This window comes from Elaeis guineensis, chromosome 14 (assembly GCF_000442705.2).
Source record: "Elaeis guineensis isolate ETL-2024a chromosome 14, EG11, whole genome shotgun sequence".
In the NCBI taxonomy this organism is placed as follows: domain Eukaryota; kingdom Viridiplantae; phylum Streptophyta; class Magnoliopsida; order Arecales; family Arecaceae; genus Elaeis; species Elaeis guineensis.
This window is the reverse complement of record NC_026006.2, coordinates 51,607,161-51,626,261: the sequence shown is the minus strand read 5'-3', so window position 1 is coordinate 51,626,261 and position 19,101 is coordinate 51,607,161. Positions and strand designations below refer to the sequence as shown.

At 37.7% G+C, this 19,101-nt stretch overlaps 1 protein-coding gene across 2 annotated transcripts; it reads left to right on the top strand.

The window, feature by feature from the left end:
* The first annotated feature begins 370 nt into the window (after positions 1–370).
* Positions 371–18,831, top strand: LOC105057565 (uncharacterized). 2 transcript variants are annotated; one of them, XM_010940208.4, is made up of 5 exons: positions 371–768; positions 1,372–1,449; positions 12,957–13,056; positions 15,074–15,216; positions 18,424–18,831. In XM_010940208.4, the coding sequence occupies exons 1-5, from the start codon at positions 469–471 to the stop codon at positions 18,631–18,633; spliced, it is 831 nt and encodes a 276-aa protein (XP_010938510.2). In that variant the 5' UTR covers positions 371–468; the 3' UTR covers positions 18,634–18,831. The 2 variants fall into 2 exon arrangements, with proteins under 2 accessions (XP_010938510.2, XP_010938511.2); XM_010940209.4 differs by lacking the exon at positions 1,372–1,449.
* The last annotated feature ends 270 nt before the right edge of the window (positions 18,832–19,101 follow it).

The window sequence follows — 19,101 nt, the reverse complement described above, 5'->3', positions numbered from 1 at the left end:
AAATTTGAAAGTTATTTTTAAAATAAATAAAGGTCATTAAAACTGTTACAATGGCCAATAATGATTCACATTTTGTTTAAAACCTTCATTAAAAATAAGATTACATTCCTTAAATAAAATGTGTAGGTTTTTCCTTTTGCAAATCATCGAATATGCTTGCAGCTCCCTTATTCCAACAGGATCTCCGCTTTTTGATTTTGTCATAGGCATGCAACCAAAGTGACAAAGGTGCGAGATAGATATTATCGATGGGAGGTGGAAATCTTACCATTTCACGCACGTGCGAGACAGAGGCCGACATCAACGGTTGGCAAGGCAAGATGTGACACGAGCCTTTGTACCGCTTAGAAGATAAAAGTGCAACCACACAGTGAAATGGAATCAGGGGTCAAAAGAAAAAAAAAAACTCTCTAATTCTTATTCTCCTCTTCTTCTCTGCTCTCCGACCGGCGGCGGGGGACCGGCAAAATGGCTCTGATGGCGTCCATCCGCACCACACCCATCTCTTCCCTCCCCCTTAAATCCCAAACAAACCCGGGGCTTCGCCGCCTCCCTGTTGCCTGTCTCTCTTCCTCCTCCTCCTCCTCCTCCTCTGGTGAAACCACTGCCAAGGCTTCTCATTCTCCTTCCTCCCCCCCTGTGCCCACCCCCTTCATGGACTCAAGCGCGCAGAAGCCCGACGCCGGGTTCAAGTACGAGCTTGCCGCGAAGCACAGCAGGAATGCCGTCGTCCGCCTCGTGTCCTCCACCGAGTCCGCTGTCGAAAAGGTTACTAAACTTTTCTCTGTCTCCCTTTCTTTTTACTCTGGAACCAAGTTAAAGTTCCAGCATTTGGATCCAATTAAATGAGAATGAAATCAATTTCAGCTAGTGATGCTTCAGAGCAAGTTGGTTACGATTAATATGTTTCAGTGGCATAAGGTAGTTACTGGTTAGTAATGTAACTAATCTTGTTCGCATAATATGCTGGTCAGTATTAGCGTGGAAGTAATTGGCCCGAGGAGCTTTTAATCGACATGGCAACAACTACGTTATAAACATGTCGAATGATATTTTTTTGAGGTTGGAGAGATTAGTTAACATCATGTCTCATAAGATCTAGATGTTCCTTCTGGATTATCCAAAGCTGTGGGGATTCTTGAGACCCTTGTGAAGAAAGGCTTCTGAGGTGATAAATTAGCTAAATCCCTAGTAGTTGGGTTAGGGTACTAGTTGCCTATAATTACACTATAAAGTTTTTTTTTCTTTCTTTTTTTGATTTCCTTTCTCAGGCTTTTTCATGGTTTATGTATCACTATTATTGTATTTGATGCTTCGTTTCGCGTGCTTGGTATACATGCTAATATTGTAACCTTATTTTCTATGAAGCAGGTGATTTTTGATTTTCGCTTTTTGGCTCTTCTAGCTGTTGGAGGTTCACTTGCTGGTTCTTTATTATGCTTTCTGAATGTAGGTACTTCAATTGTATTACCATTTTTCTTTGAGAAAAGCTAGCATCTGTTACTGTAGCTAGGCAATTACATGTATGTCTTGGTTAGTAGTGCAATTTCTTGCTGAAATATGCGATATCTTAGATCGTAAATTTCCCCATTAGGATGACTGGTACATCTCTTAGCTGATAATTTCAAAGGGCAGAAATTTTTTCCAGTTCACTAGTGGAGATATTGATCACTTCCATTTCGTGCAGCTTGTTAAACTGCTTCATATAGCTCCTTGTTATCTTTTGTCATTTGCCTCACAAATGTTCCTGAAGAAATGATCATGTTCAAATCTTCTGAACATGGCTGCAGGAACTTTACTATGCTCTAGTTTGGCCATGATCCATTATCATAGTTGGACAATATTTATTGTAAAGGTATCTAATTTGCAAAAAATGTTTTATTAGAAGTTTTATTGTTGGGATACCATATTCTTATATATATATACACCGGAGGCTAGGATCTCAATGTGTGGTGGATATGGCTTCCGCATAACACTACAATAATTTTGTTCATGAGTTTCTTTGAGTAGAACATTTCTAGATTTATCTGCCAAGACTACTTGAAGTAAATTGTTGTTTCATGCCTGGCCATGTTATTTTGTTCTTCTGGATGGAACTAAACCAGAATGCTAATGCAGAAGCTTATCCTCTCCTCTCTTTAGGCTGCTGGCCAGATATGAACATGATTACACAGAAATTTAACTTTTGCATCTTAGTAAACAAGGACTATTTTGATAGCGAATAATATTGTTTCCTAGTGGAATATTAATTCTCCTAATGCAAAAGAACAGTCATAGGAAGATGGATATATGATAAAGTGCAGGCTAAAGATGGATGAAATGGAGAGTTTCTATTACATATTATGATTGTAACATGCTAGCAACATTGAAGGGGGGTTGTTACAATTCAAAAGGTGTGCAATCTTGTATAAGTCAGAAAGTAAGCTAAAAATGGAAGTGCAGACATATAAAACACATGTTGCATTTATGAGAAAGATGTGATGGATGTGTGTTCTAATGAGGACACACTTGGGGAAGCTTATGAGTTACATCCTAGAAAATAAGTGATAGATGTTTAGTTGAGATGGTATTGTCACGGATGCAAAACATAGGAATCCTTTGTAGGATGGTACCTTCGATTTGTTTGCAAATATTAGGAAAAAGAGGGAAGAAACTAAAATGTTGACAGAGGGAGTGAGATAGGATTTATCTAAAAGGAAGATTTACATATAGCTCTTGACAGAAAGGTGAAAACTGTGCTAATCAAAATGGATGGTATGACATCTGTTAGTAATGCTTATTTGAACAAATCAGAATATTCTAGTGAGAGCATATAGTATGATTAAATCTGAAAGTTCCAATTCCATTTGCATGCTTGAACATTTCCATTTACTGAAATCAATTATGCAAGACAGATGGAATAAAAAATTTCAGGTTTCATGGTTATAAGAACCGCTAGTAATTTTTATTGGAAGACATTAGAATACTCTTCTGAGAGCACATAGTCTGATTGCAGTCTGAAAGTTTCAATTGCATCTGCATGCTTGAACTTTTCTATTTACCTAAAAACCAAGTATGCAAGATACACTAAATAAAGATTTTCAAGCTTCATGGTTTGAGCAAAATATTCAATGTCCATGCACAAGGGTTCTATGTAATTAAGATTAAGAATGAAAGTAGTGATAAATCAAAGGTCAGTACTGCCTAAATGGGATAGTGAAAGACTCAATCTACTCTGCAACATCCCCCTCCCAACATAAAAAAAGAAAAAAAGAAAAGAAAAGAAAAGAAGAAAAGATCTGAGGTTAAAGACCTGCTCAAACATAGAGTTAGATATGTATTGCAAAAATCTAAATGTTCTTCCTAGAGCATCATTAATGTGAGCAAGGGGCTTCAGAACTCTGTTGTTTCAACTTATAATGTTTAGACATTGACATGGAGCTGACTACATTTTTGATTGTAGATGTGATATTGTAATCTCCAAGATCTTGGAATTTATTGGTACCTATGTAACTTATTGTTGCTGTAATCTGTAAGAAAATTTTTTGATGTAACTGCTTTGTTCATTAACATCATCAATCATTTCTCATACTTGGATTCTTATATGCTCTGGATGGCTTTGTATAAACACAAAAAGAATGATTATTGTATATATTATACCTTGAAGAACTAAATAACAAGAACATGTACAAGATTTACCTATTAATTGTTTGTGCAGTTCTGGAATCTCTAATCAAGCACCAGCGTAACAAACTGATATATAAGTTTTATAGAGGTATTTAAGTATTACAGGGTACAAATAGTCTTTTTTCCTAGAAAAACCTGTTCCTCCTGCCATTTGTGATGAATAGCAGTACATGTCTGAATGACTAGAAAATAGTCATTAATACCACCTACACAGGCATTCAATTCACCCATATTTTGAAAATTGGTCAGTGTGTTGTCTGATTATCTTTTGGAATCAACATATCTTCTTTTTTACTACTGAAAAGAAACATCAAATAGGACTTTGACTTACAGAACAGATATTGGAGAACAACAAATGGTACTTTTCTGGGGATTAAGAAAAGATGTATTTCAAGATTTCCTTGAAATTTTTAAACACGTGTATGAAGGAGCAGGAACAGGGAATGGAAGAAAATTATTTGGAGGCAAGTGAATTTCAATTATAATTAGTTTACATAAGGGAATAGTACTTACCTCATAGCTTTTAAACTCAATACTAGTAAGATTTCTACTGATGTTTAAGAGATAATATAATGTTCTCCATTATTTTTAATGATACAATATTCAAAAATGAGATGATAACAGTGTTTTATGCAAATTGTATTTATCGAGAAAGAATTAGGTGATAAACAGTTTAAAATCTACAGAAGCACAATATACTATCAAGGCATTTTTATAAGTGATACACATAAAAATAGAACAAGGCATTTTTTTAATTAATGTTGAAGATATACTATCAAATTCATTTCCTTGGATGTATCATAGTTTATCAATATGAATTGGAGGTATTGGATGGCATAATATGTAATCACTCATTCCTCAAGTGAAATTCTTTTAAATTAATATTTATGTATGTAATATTCTTTGGTTTAAAGTATTGGGTGGTCATGAGGGTCTAAGCATGCAATATGATTGTGATGGGTTGAGAAATATTGCATGATGTTGTGGTAAAAAGCAAAACATAAGTAGAGATTAAGCACGTTTTATGAAGCTTAGAAGTTGCATCAATTTAGAATAGTTTTGTGGAAAATCAACTAGGATGTGTTATGAGGTCATGCAGTGAAAATTTGGGTTTTCTTGCTAAAGAAAGAAGCTTGGATATGTGTCTAAAAGTTAGAAAAAGGGAGGGAGGAGGGAAGTTCGAAAATAATGTGAATAGAGTGGTGAGAAAGGATTTCAAAAGTTACCTTGACAAGAGATATGGCTCTTGACAAGGAATTTTGATGTAGAATGATTTCTAAAGCTAATCCAAATTATTGTGTTAGTGCTTGATGGTTAGGAACTTATGGTGGTGGTGCTAATAAAATTGATGTGAAAAGGTAATAAATAGAAAAAAACATTTTATTCTTTTAATATTAGGTGCAAGGAACTGCACTTCATAAGCTTCTCCAGATAAGATGTTGTGCAAGAAGATTATGGTCTAAAGCTATGGCGCTATTTGGTATCAGTATGATTTTTACTTCCCAGTGTTTAAAAATAAAATATGAAGACTCGATGAAAAAATCTATTTTGATAGCATGGTCTGGTGTTTGAGAAAAGTGAAAGCTATTAAAAGTGGCATTTTTTTTTCTTTTTTTTTCCGAAAAGAGAAATGGGTTTTGTTTTACCCCTACTGCCATCACCATTATCACCACTACCATTGCGGCCACCACCATTGCCATTGCGTCCACTACCACTATCATTGCTACTGCTACCATTATCATGACGACAACTGCTGTTTGTGGAAGTTTTTGTTTTAAAAGAACTCAACTGTACCAGCATGTTTATGTTTTTAAAAAATTAGAAAAAAATGGAATTAGAGTTTCAATACTAATGTTTTAAAAATAGAAATTTGGTAGTAATACCAAATGCCTAGGTGTTGAGGCATCCTAATTCTTTTTTTCAGAGGAAACCATAATTCAGATCTTAGTAGAAGGAATCTTATGTTGTGGTTGGCAGGTCTGCTTCCGAATCTCCTTGGAAATTCATCCCTGTAGCTGCTTCCTCAGTGTTGTGTTATTATTATTAATTTTTTACCGACCCACTTCTGCATACCTGCACCGACCCATTCCAATAAATGAGATTCCAGTGAATTTTGAGATCTTAAATTAAATATAATAAGGGGTTCTTATTGTTGTTTTATCTATGATTTTTCTTTAGGGACTGTTTGGTTGCCTGCAATTTCACTTGCTTGTAAAGAAGGTAATATCTTTATTGAGGATAATTTCTGATTCCTGCATTTCATTGTTCTCCAATAGAAGTATATATAGATTACAAGGTCTAGCTATTGTAGCAATTACAAGAAGAAGGAATATCTTGATTACATACTAAGTAAAGAGAAACCAAATGTAGAATAGCTAAATAAGGAGAAAGACTAAATAGGAGTGCCAGCCAAATATGAATATGTGTTGACTTGCTAAACATAGAAAAGAGCCAAATAAGAGTGCAAGCCAAAATAGAATATTGGGTTGGAATGAGTGTGTGCTGATACACCCCCTCAAGATGAAGAATCGGGAGCACGAATCTTCAGCTTGTCCCTTAGGAACCTAAAACGGGAGGTACCCAATGGCTTGGTGAGAATATCGGCAAGCTGATCTTGGGTGGAGATGAACTGAACAGATAATTGATGTCTTGCAACACGTTCACGAACGAAATGAAAATCAATTTCGACATGCGTCGTGCGAGCATGGAAAACAGGATTGGCCGACAGATAAGTGGCCCCAATATTGTCACACCATAGAATCGAGGGACCATGTAAGGGATGGCCAAGTTTCTGAAACAATGACTCAAGCCAGATAAGTTCAGCTGATGCATCTGCTAAGGCTTTATATTCAGACTCTGTGGACGAGCGGGCAACTGTTTTCTGTTTACGAGATGCCCAAGAAATAAGGTTGGGGCCGAGAAAAATTGCATAGCCCCCAGTGGAACGCCTATCAGTCCCACTACCCGCCCAATCTGCATCCGAGAAAGCTTGGAGAGAGCGAGAGGTGGATCGGCGAATATGTAACCCATGATCAGCTGTAGCTTGAAGGTACCGTAAGATGTGTTTGACCATAATCCAGTGATCAGTATTAGGAGACTGCATAAACTGGCATACTTTATTCACTGCAAAGGAAATATCTGGACGTGTCAATGTAACATACTGAAGAGCCCCAACAATGGAGCGATACTGTGTGGGGTCCGGATGGGGAGCACCCCCTAAATCAGAATCTTTTGTCATAACCATTGGGGTCTGAACAGGTTTACAATCAACCATGCCTGCCTTTAAAAGAAGATCTTTAATGTAGTGGTTTTGAGATAATAATAATCCAGTAGAGTTCCGAACAACCTCAATTCCTAAGAAAAAATGGAGATCACCAAGATCCTTAATAGAAAATTTCTTAGCAAGCTGTTGAAGGAGAAGAGAGATCTGACTGGAGTCATTGCTGGTTACCAAAATATCATCAACATAGATGAGCACATAGAGGACATGAGATCTCATCCTTAAAATAAATAATGAAGGATCAGTTTTGCTGGCAACAAACCCTAGTCGGAGAAAAAACTGGGAGAGACGGTGAAACCAGGCACGGGGTGCTTGTTTTAACCCATATAAAGATTTGTGGAGATGACAGACATAATCTGGATGGTCGCGGTCCTCAAACCCTGGCGGTTGGGACATGTAGACTTCTTCTGTTAGGTTGCCATGTAAAAAGGCATTATGAACATCTAATTGCCGGATGGACCAACCTTGAGAGATTGCAATACTTAGAATAGACTGAATGGTGGTAGGTTTGATAACCGGACTGAATGTCTCGTTGTAGTCGAGGCCAAGTTGCTGATGGAACCCTTTAGCAACTAGACGCGCTTTGTAACGCTCGAGAGACCCATCAGCTTTTCTCTTGATCCTGTACACCCATTTACATCCGACCAAATTCTTTTGATGAGATGAACGTGGAACAAGAGACCACGTACCATTACGAATTAAGGCATTAAATTCTTCAGTCATTGCAGCACGCCACTCAGAGTGTTTAGAGGCTTGAGTAAAGCAAGTAGGTTCTATGGTGAGGATAGTGGTGGTGAGGACGGATGGCTGGTTGGAACGGGATCGAAGTACCATGGAATGTGTACGGATGGGTTGGGCAGGTGGGTCAGGGGAGGTTTTGTCTTGCTGGGAGCTATTTGTAGGGGAAGGTGGTAATCTGGTCCGAACAGGTGCAGAGTCGTTAATGCTAAAAGGGCTTGGAGTGGGATTGATCATAGGAGGTGTTGAGGCAGACCGAGAAAAGGGGGATGCAGCCGATGATGAGTTGGACAGACGATGCAAAGGAGAATGTGGAATCGGTGGAGGAACGGATGGTAGTGGGGTGGCCTCTTGTAGAGGTTGAAGTAATGTAACGCCCCAAGGTGGGGAAGAGGGAGATGATGGTGGTGGACAAGTTAATGAAGACTGAGATTGAAAAGAAAAGATAGATTCGTCGAAGCGAACGTGCCTAGCGATATATGTACGATTTGTTTTTAAATCGAGACATCGATAGGCACTATGAGAGGGACTATAGCCGAGAAACACACACGGTTGAGACCGATACTCCATTTTATGCCGAGTGTAAGGACGAAGAAGAGGATAGCAAAGACACCCAAAAATTCGTAGGAAGGCATAGGATGGTGATTTGTTGTGAATGAGTTCGAAGGGGGATACATCACTAGAGACTTTAGATGGCATCCTATTAATGAGAAAAACAGCCGTTTCAAAGGCATAGTGCCAGTATGACATAGGCACGGATCCATGAGCAAGAAGGGATAGGCCGGTTTCCGTAATATGACGGTGACGACGTTCGACAGCCCCTTGTTGCTCGTGGGTGTGAGGAGTAGCAACACGATGGGTAATGCCAATTTTACGAAAAAATTGAGGAAGAGAGCGAAATTCTCCTCCCCAGTCAGTTTGGATTGATTTAATAGTACGAGAGAAATGCCGTTCAACCAAGTCTTGAAATTGTAAGAAAGTAGAGAATACATCAGATTTGCGTATTAATGGATAAAACCAAATATATTTACTTTGATCATCAACAAAAATTATGTAGTAGCGGTGTCCTAACAAAGATGGAGTAGGAGAAGGACCCCAAACATCACTATAAATAAGATCTAATGGAAACTGACTGCGACGATGGGATGGAGGTAAATGCAACTTACTAGACTTGCCTAATTGACATGAGGGACAAAGGGGACGAAGATGTGCAGACTTGCAGGGTAGATTATTGGTCTTCACCATGGAGCGAAGCAAGCGATAATGGGGATGGCCCAAACGGTTGTGCCAGCCATCAAGAGTGGTGCTCTCGGCTACGTGAACAGATGCAGACAACGGAGAAGGACTGGAATGGAGAGTGTATAATCCTCCTTTACTCGGACCGGATAACACTATGGTCTTGGTAGTTCGATCCTTCACAAGAAAATAAGAGGGGTGAAATTCAAAAAAGATATTATTGTCTTTTGCAAACTGTTGTACGGAAAGTAAATTTTTAAAAATAGAAGGAACGTGTAAGATGTTAGATAACTGAAAAGAAAGAGAAGAGTAGGGAGTGGAAAAAGAACCATGATCAATATGTGATATATGTAATCCCTTACCATTGCCTACATGCACCTGATCAGGATCAGTGTACTCATCATAGGAGGACATAGAATGAATGTCAGGAGTGATATGGTGAGATGCTCCTGTATCTGGGTACCAAGTGAGGGCAGTGGAGGGGTGAGGGGTAGGGAGAAGTGGTGGATTAGGGTGACGTTGAGATGGATTTGGATTTGGATATGGTGAATATGAGAAATTGGCATTGGGTTGTGGAGAGGAAAAGTACGGATATGGTTGCTGAGGGCGATAGAAGCAGGTGGCATTAGAGTGGTTGTTACGATTGCAAAACGAACACCATTGAGAACCACGGCCATTAGGTGGACCAGAACGACCACGACCTCGACCAAACTTGCCACGTCCTCCACGACCTTGAGTAAAGCCACGGCCAATAGAGGGCCTAGGGTCATTAGAAGAATGGACGAACCGTTGAGCAGTATTGACGGTAGGATTGGTAGGAGTGGCATCAGCAACAGTTAATTTTCTAAATGCCCACATGCTTTCATGGCAAGTAACAGCCCATGAAGTTCAGTGTATGTCGGAGAGGTGTGTCGGTTGAGAATGCCAGGGACCGCATCTTGTAGATCATCATATAGAGCACGCAATACATGAAGATTAAATTCGGTTGGCTTGAGGGCATTACCAGAGGCAGCAAGTTCATCAGCTACAGCTTTGGCACGTTGGAGCAGAGAGGTGACGGTCTCATCTGGTTTTTGATGTAGATTCTGCAACTCTAGATGCAGAGACATGAGCCTGGTAGGAGATGCTGAACCAAAGGCTTCATGAAGAGTGGTCTAGCACTCAAAACTAGTTTCTTTGTCAAGAAGAAGAGGAACCAAATCTTCAGATAATGAAGCAACAAGAAGGCTTACGAGTTGGGCATCTTGTTGTTGCCAAGCAGTAGCGGCAATCGGATCGATGGGTTGTGGGTGAGAGCCATCAAGGAACTCAAACAGGCCTTGACCCTTTAAGAAGGGAGTAATTTGCTTTCTCCAGATCAAAAAATTGGATGCATTTAATTTGATAGATAGAAAATGCTGTGCCAATGGAAAGGTGAGAGGGGTCGTTGTGTTGGGTGGAGGAGGAGAAAAGGGTTTGGAGGAGGTGGAGATAGATGAACTGGTGGCCATGAGAGAGCACAGAAGGAGGAAGAAGAAGAGATGCTCGTTGGAGCTTCAAGGCTCTGATACCATAAAGAAGGTAATGTCTTTATTGAGGATAATTTCTGATTCTTGCATTTCATTGTTCTCCAATAGAAGTATATATAGATTACAAGGTCTAGCTATTGTAGCAATTACAAGAAGAAGGAATATCTCGATTACATACTAAGTAAAGAGAAACCAAATGTAGAATAGCTAAATAAGGAGAAAGACCAAATAGGAGTGCCAGCCAAATATGAATATGTGTTGACTTGCTAAACATAGAAAAGAGCCAAATAAGAGTGCAAGCCAAAATAGAATGTTGGGTTGGAATGAGTGTGTGCTGATAGCTTGCAATAGGACTTGCAGCTACAAGTAGAAATGCTGATTTCTATGTGCAATTTTAAGAAATGTTTTTGTTTTTGTGTTTGCAATTGACAATTGCAAATGTATTTGCAGTTGTTTGTTTGCATGATATTGAAAGATGCATGGTAATGTTGCAAATGACCTAATATGGTTACCCTTAAGCCACAAAGCTGCAGCAGGTTGCTCGTCTGCAACCTTTCGCAGAAACTCATCTGCCAGTGACAACTAAATCACGCTGTGCGTGCTCTAGGAGATCATCCTTATTTTCCTCTGACAACATCATTGGCAAAGCATCTCTATCCTTTAGTACCTTTAGCAATTCCTGCTGCATCAATAGGACTCATATCTTCACACACACAAGACTGAAATTGTTCTTCTCATTGAATTTTTCGATCTCGAATTTTATAGGCATCACTAAAAAATTGTGAGGAACATAAAAATAGAATCAACAGATAATTAAAACTCAAAATAGATCTGACAAACAAACTTGAACAAATCTAAACCTCAAGCTCTAATATCAATTTGTTGCAAGATTACCTGTTAATTAGTATGAAATCCAAAATAACAGCAAATAATCACATGCAGAAAGAAATAGAATACAACAATTTATGTGGTTGGGCCTTTGGCCTATGTCCATGGGCGAAGATGGAGAAAGATTTCACTATATCAAAATAGATGGAATACAAAGAGTATGTGACGGCTTAAATAATAAAAGACGGCCCTTCAATAACAAAAAAAAGTGTGATTACAATATATATATATATATATATATATATAGCCACCAAATCCTAAAACAAAGAGAAAAGATCAAAATACCTAAATGGACTAATAAAGTCCAAAATAGATCGGATTCGTACTATGGATAACATCAAATTCAAGTCACACTCAACAGGTTATAACACAACCCTAAACCCAATCTATATCATAGGTTAGAGAAAAATAATATGTTGCATATTGGTTAATTTATACCTTATGATCATGGCTTCTACATAATACACTACTGTAATAGTGTGTAATGTAAGGTTTGTCATTTTGATATTGGATCTTGTATAGGTACCTTCCATTACAGTATCATTATGCAGTTCAATACCATATAGCTTAGCATACTGAGTGTTGGTATGGAATCATACAGCATATTGGCTCACCACCGGTATATTAGGGTACGGACCTATATGGCAAACCTTTGTACCAATACATAGTGTGGTATAGTATGGTACCGACCAATATGGTAATCAATACATTGTACTGATTACATGCATCATAAATTAGCGAATCTCATGGTTGAAAAAAAAATACCAGTGTGGAGAAGTCTTCATTAGATACTGTAAATTATATACTACTAGACATCTCTAAAAAACATGTTGCTTCTATCTCAACCCTACCTAGTCCAGTCTAGCACATGCCAAACTGTGCTGATTGTTGAGTTATATTGTTACAGCTTTATAGTTTTGGTCTAGTTGGGTTATGGTTGGGCACGTCACTAGCTGTCTTTGGCACCATAAAATCACATACCTGGTCTAAATGCATCCCGAATCAGACTTGTTCACTCTTTCTTTTCGTTTGATTTCTTTCCAACTCTAGGGTTGTTTTGCTTGTTGAGCTTGGAATTTTTTGCCTTATAACAAATTAGCCTACTAGAAATCTATGATTATGCAAAGTTCCTTCTTGCCTTATAACAAATGGAATTACCTTAGCCACGAAATCAGCTGTAGCTAATACAGGATGACATTTGCTTGGGTGATAGTCATTAGAATTTCTGAAAATTCAATAAATTATAATTAAAACTAGACCTTCTTGCATAGGTGGTTAATGGCTGCAAGCTAGGGTTTTGTTTTAAAGAAGTTGTTCTAAAGCCTTGATTGATATGTGATATGGAATTCTTTTGCCAATTTGATCCAGGTTGATCGGTTTCTAGTAGTTGTTTTCCTTTTGGCATATTCTAAACATTATCCTGGCTTTTTTTTATGCCCCCCAGTATACCATTTGTTATTAACCTAGCTTGTGATGATCAGCTCGTATGCATTAGCAACATGTAGATTCTTTATTTTCCCAGTTCTTCATGTTATCTATAAGATATATTTTCCATTTCATGTCAGGTTTAGGTGGTCTAATTATTTTTTATTCTTTCTCTTAATTATGATCTAATTATCTTAGTTCCTTTTCTTAATTAGGGTTGTGTTTACATAGTTGATGCTTATAAGGTTTACTGGACAAGCTGCATCAAGGGAGTTCATACTGGGCAGATGGTACTACGATTAGTTGAGGCAATTGGTGAGGATTTTTTTTTCCATTCTAATGCAACACTTGTTTTCTATAATTAATTTACTTATCTAATTAATAATCTGTTGTTGTTTATGAAACATTTGACAGGAAACTATGTGATTCATTGTTGAAATTCTTGTAAACAACATTTCTAACAGATAAAGCTATTGGTTGGTCTATTTAGGAATGCCATTTTATGTGTATGAATGTTAATAGCTTTTGTTGTCTTTGGTAATTGTTTAATCAGAATAGGTCACTTGGTTGATCTGCAAAAATGTCAGCTTACTTATCAAAACAAAAAAATGTCAGCTTACCTTTTATATCTTGTTCTCGCTGGAAGAGTTTAAAAAAAAAAACCTACTATTATGGAAGGAAACTTATTGTTTTAGGGTTTATATTTCTAATTTGTAAAATAGAGTGAAAATTATCATTTGAGTTTCCTAAAAAAAAAAAAGAGTTAAAATGCCTGTGTACTCTCTTTGTTATTAGCATTGTTGTAGACTTGCCTAAGGAGGATTGAGAAAGAAAGTCTTTAATGTTGGTGCAAGTCATTTTATGAAAAGTATATAGATTTTTGGGCATGAAGTCAAGTACTGGTGTAGGTTGACTTGTCGAAAATTCAGTAGTCTTAGTTGAACTACCATGTTTTCGGCAAGGTTTTACGTCCCGACGGGACGGAGGGCATTCCGGCCGTCCTGTCCCGTTCATGTGAGAAAATGGGATTGGGACGGAGTCGGAACTCCGAAACACATCCATGTAGGGAAAGAAGAAGAAAAAGGAAAGAAAGAATAGAAGATGGAAAAAAAGAAAAGTGAAAGGAAAGAAGAAAAAGAAAAATGAAAGAAAGAAAGAAAGGGAGAAGAAAAAGAAAGGTAGAAAAGAAGGAAGAAAGGAAATAGAAAGAAGAAGAAAAAAGAAAAAAAAGAAAGGGATGATGAAAAGAAAGGAAAAAAAGGAAAGAAAGGAAGGTAGAAGAAAAAGAAAGAAAAGAAGGAAGGAAGAAAAGAAGGAGAAAAGAAGTGGAGAGAGATGGAGGATATCCATCACGATGCATGATTGGGATGGTTGTTGGGACAAGACGGGACAACGGGGTGTCCTGTTCTATGGAGATACTGAGACACCTCCGTCCCATGGAATTTAAAATCTTGGTTTTAGGTACTCTAAGAATATTCTTACCGATAACAATATAATGTCGATGATGAACTTAGGTGAAGATGAAAAATTTATGTCTAGTTGACAAGAAGTAGTAAAAGGGAATATGAAGTTAGGACATGCTTTTTTTGTAGACCAAGATGTAACTTGAACTGTAATTTTCTTTGACAAATTCTGGAACTTGCTCTATCAGTTTTATGTCAGTTACACTTTTATGTCTAATATAATTAAGAACAATATAATTTCTAATACTTCATTAGTTCAGCTATATTCAACTATCGAAATCATTGCAATAACTTTTTACTTAGAAAATAAATCGAGTTATTTTAGGTATGATACATTCAAGAACAGAAATGCATATTATGAGTGGGTGAATTTTTCATCCTAGTCACAGCCAATCAGCATGCTTCATTTATATAGAGTTGACTTTGTGGATCAAGGTGAGGTCCACTAAAGATCTGAAACTAATGGCTTTGATATGACATCAATTCTTGATGAGTGGTGCCGGATTCTCGGTTAAGACAACTTTGTCTTGGGGAGGGGTCTGCTATGGTACCTTAAAGGCCACCTGATGAGTGGGGAGACAATGTACATTAATGGTCCGCAGGCAATGGTCTACATTAATAACATTTGAAAGTCTAATATATCAATGTACGCCATATTTTGTTGCGTGGATATGTCACCTAAGTTTTCTAAATTTTGGTCTGAATTTCTTAATTTAAAGACAAAGGAGATAAACTTCAACATCCATTGATTTGGTACTGTATCTATGTAATTTGCTTTTTGATAAATCAGGACTTGAATTTCTTTGAAACAGCATCGTCTCATTTGTTATGGTAGCCTTCTTATTAGAATCGTGCTTGTTTGTTTGCAGATGTCTATCTTGCTGGTACTGTAATGTTAATATTTGGTATGGGTTTATATGGATTATTTATCAGCAATGTGCCTCCTGGATTACCTTCTGATATAGACCGTGCTCTCAAGGGATCTTCTTTGTTTGGAATGTTCTCTTTGAAGGTACGAGTAATCTGTACAAAATAAACATTGATAATAGTCTCAAATGTTAATATACTTTACAATAAGATGTATGATTCATTCATTTGCCTTCTTTACCCCTCTTTCTATCACCTGTGCACTTATGCACTGTATGTTTTACCTAAAGTGCAAGAATTTATATGGATCTCAAATATCTTGACACCAATGACCTATCTATTTGCAAACTGGTGTCAAATTGCATCTCACAACCAGATAAGTATTTTGTATTATATTTTGTATATTGCACTCTGTCTATTAATGGTATTAGACATCAAATAACTTAATTTTCTTTTCCTGCATGCTCTTCATGAAAATTTCTTGTCCATTTCACTGAATAATTAGCACAGGTGTTTGCTTATATAAACATTTTGAGTTCATCCCATTTCAGTACCAATATGACATTATTATTTTTATAATTCCTAAGCATGATTGTTTAATGTGATTGGATATTATTATGCTGACACGTGAAGAGAGATCATGTTTATTCACATATAACAATTTGTTGTTTGTAACTTGTAGTTTGTGTTTCTGTGAATTTGAAATGTATTTTAATTGTAATACTTAAAGTGAAGTTAATTTTATGCAACAAATATGTTAAACAGAAATTAGCAAGCATATACTTGATAACTTTGATTCTAGATTCTTATTGATGAATTAAAAACATAATCCTGTGTAGAACAATTCAAAATGCACTTCAGAAGGGAAGGTGGTTAGAGAGAAAAAATATGAAAACTAAAAACCCTAGGATAGCTTACCCATGCATGCCAGAAATCCATGCCTTCCCGCTGCACTTGGTGCACTATGGTCATGTGACCCATGAGCAGCATGATCATGGTTCACATGACAGTTTCCTTTTTGATGCAAGGAGAGTTGCAAGTGAAGTTATTAGAGAGTTCATAGATAAAATAAACAAATATTGGTGCATCTTGGCAGTTGATATAGTCTATAGAAGGCAATTGAGGAAAATGGTGCTTGTGTTAAATAGTCATGAAGGCCGGATGAATGAGGATCTTGAAGGACAGAAAGGCTAAGGAAATTGTAGAAAATCTTGTTATGCAGCTTATGGTTATTTTTAAAAGGTTGGGTCTAGACAAGGGCAGGAATGAATCTATAGACTATCTAAGCAGAGGGAGACGAAAACTTGATGTTTGGATTAAGTTAGGTGCTTCAAAAGAAAATATTATGGTTGAAGAAAGACTGGAAGGTTACTTTTATAATATTTTAATTGCGTATACAAGACTAATTTGCATAGAAGAAACATGTTTGTGATTAGGGCTGGAATTGGGCCAGGCCATGCCCCTATCCGAGCCCAACCCGAAATTCTTTTGAGCTTAGGACTGGGCTTAGGCCCAACTTTTTTTGAAAAATCCAGGTTTGAACCCAGCCTCAGCCTAATTGGGCCATCCCAGCCAATCACCTTGAGATTGTTCCAATTGGGGAAGAGGCAGCGAAGGGAGGTCTTGCTGACGATGCAGGCTTGTGGAGGAGGATGGGCTGCGACATGCGGTGGTGCTGTCATGGTTGTTGAGCACGTTCTCCAAGAATGGCCACGGGATGACCTACCATGCCTTTGCTGCTGCTGGGTGCCTATCTCGAGCACTCGACTTCCTCCTTCAAAGGCCAAGATGTGGCTACCCTTTTTATAGGAACTCCCTCACAACTCGCTTTTTTTGGGATGGCCAACCAACGGTGGAGGGAGAGAGGAGAACATCACATCCCTTCTCGCCCCTCTCTTGCACCTCTCCCAAAATCCTAACCCTAATCTCTCTCTTTCGCTCTAGCGATCTTCAACCCTAGAAGAGAGAGAGAGAGAGAGAGAGAGAGAACGGCAGCTGTTGGCAACAAGGTTCTCTCCATCCTCCTTATGGCAGTCCTCACCATGATGACCCTTGCCGGTGGAGCCGCTGCCATCGATGCACTCGCCTCAAGCCTCACCTCCAGTGCTGTAGCCCTCTCCACCTATCTTGCCGCCGCCCTTCTGATGATAAGGGCTCGTGGAAAAACTTTTGATTGGATGGTTTATGGCTTTTTGTGGGTTTGAGTTTGACATCTAATGATGATCGGATGACTGAGGGTTGGATCCTTCGGGCTCGGGCTTTTAGCCTAACTTAAGCTAGTTAGGGCTTGAAATTTTGGGCTGGGGATCGGGCTTACATTTGGGCTTGGGCTGAGCCAAAGGTATTCTCGAGCCCGGCCCGAAAAGAAAATGGGCTCTATATCCAAGCCTAAACCTGGTCTGATAATATTCTGGTCTAGCTCGTAGCCCGACTTGTAGTCGGTCCAATCCGATGGGCTTGGGGCCGGCTTGAGCCCATTTTCAGCCTTGCTTGTGGTGTTGCTACTCATTTCTTTCTTATTTCAAAACTTTAATGGAGAGCTAGCACTGAAGAGGTGCAAAATTGTGCACATTGGAGCAATGTGATATTCCAATTAAAACCTGGATATTCATGAGATAAATTTAGTTCACTTGGTTAACCAGTTAAGACAATGAGGTAAATAACATGATTTTTTAAATAATTGAAGAAGTTTTAATGCTTCCATTTAGTAGAACAAAGGTGAAGTACAAGATTTCTCTAGGTATTGCAACTAAATAATGCTGAATCTATAACATAGGCTCATTAATCATGTTAAGAACATTGACAACAATCTAATAGAACCATTTGGTTTTATGCATGGAAACTGGAAAGTGAATCTGGAAGCTGTCTTCGTTCTTAGCTAATTGATGAAGATGCTATGTGATTTAACACTGTCACGGTTGTCCTTGAAATGCCTTAGTCATCAAGAAATTTCTGGATGCAGTTTGTCTTCCTTTTGCTCACTGTTCAATTCCCCAATATCATTAGCTGAAACACGAACTACTGTTTGATATCTTCAAACATTATCTGCTAATAACTTACTTATGTTTCTTATAATCTTATGAACATATAATCTATTGTTCATCAAATAGAAAACTTTCATTTGCTGATAACCATGATATTATTTCCTGAATATCGATTGGAACTCCTTGATCTTAGCTATGGAATACAGATATTTGATAAATCATACCTCAGTATTTTATTGTTTGCTACAATTTGTAGCACCAAGTAATTATTATCCTCTAAATTTATTGAGAAACGGAGTTGAAAGTGCCCAATATTGCCAGACTGCAGTAAAGGCAGAATTAAATATTTTGTTTCTTTTGTCATGCAGGAGAGGCCAAAATGGATGAAAATAAGTTCTCTTGATGAATTGAAAACAAAGGTAGGACATGTTATTGTCATGATCCTTCTGGTAAAGATGTTCGAAAGAAGCAAAATGGTTACAATAGCTACAGGAATGGATCTTCTTAGTTACTCGGTTTGCATCTTCTTGTCATCTGCATCCTTGTACATTCTTCACAATCTTCACAAGTCAGCCTGAAGAATATGTGAAATGCTGGCTACATGATTCTATAGAAATTATCTCATCTGATGTAATCTAGACATTTAATAATCTTTGCACAAGCCGTGTATATTTCTAGAGAAGAGTAAAATCTGTCCCTTGTCAATGAAAATGAAATATATCAACTTTCAGAACTCCATTCAACAAATGACGATATTCTATCCTTTGATAGGCTAATTAATATTTTTGGTGGCAAGTTGATATGAAGCATAGTTATCAGCTGAGTAATGATCAAGAGTAAACATCTTTGATATGCTTGGTTGAGAAATGAGATAAATCGTAGTGCAAGCAGAATTGGCTGTGGCGTGGCACCAAATCAGACAATCATTATTTAGTGTAATAACTCATTTGAAAGTTCACTTTGTAATTTATCTCTTTGATCACCATCGGTTGTGGTATGTATTCCATAGGCTTGAATTTTTTTTTTTTTATCAGCCTTATTGTTGA

What these genes read in the sequence shown, in the direction of transcription:
- LOC105057565 (XM_010940208.4), top strand. Translation starts at nt 469, where the DNA reads ATGGCTCTGATGGCGTCCATCCGCACCACACCCATCTCTTCCCTCCCC. An exon ending in CCGAGTCCGCTGTCGAAAAG is followed by an intron (nt 769 to 1,371) that starts GTTACTAAACTT and finishes TCTATGAAGCAG; the next exon opens with GTGATTTTTGATTTTCGCTT. An exon ending in ACGATTAGTTGAGGCAATTG is followed by an intron (nt 13,057 to 15,073) that starts GTGAGGATTTTT and finishes GTTTGTTTGCAG; the next exon opens with ATGTCTATCTTGCTGGTACT.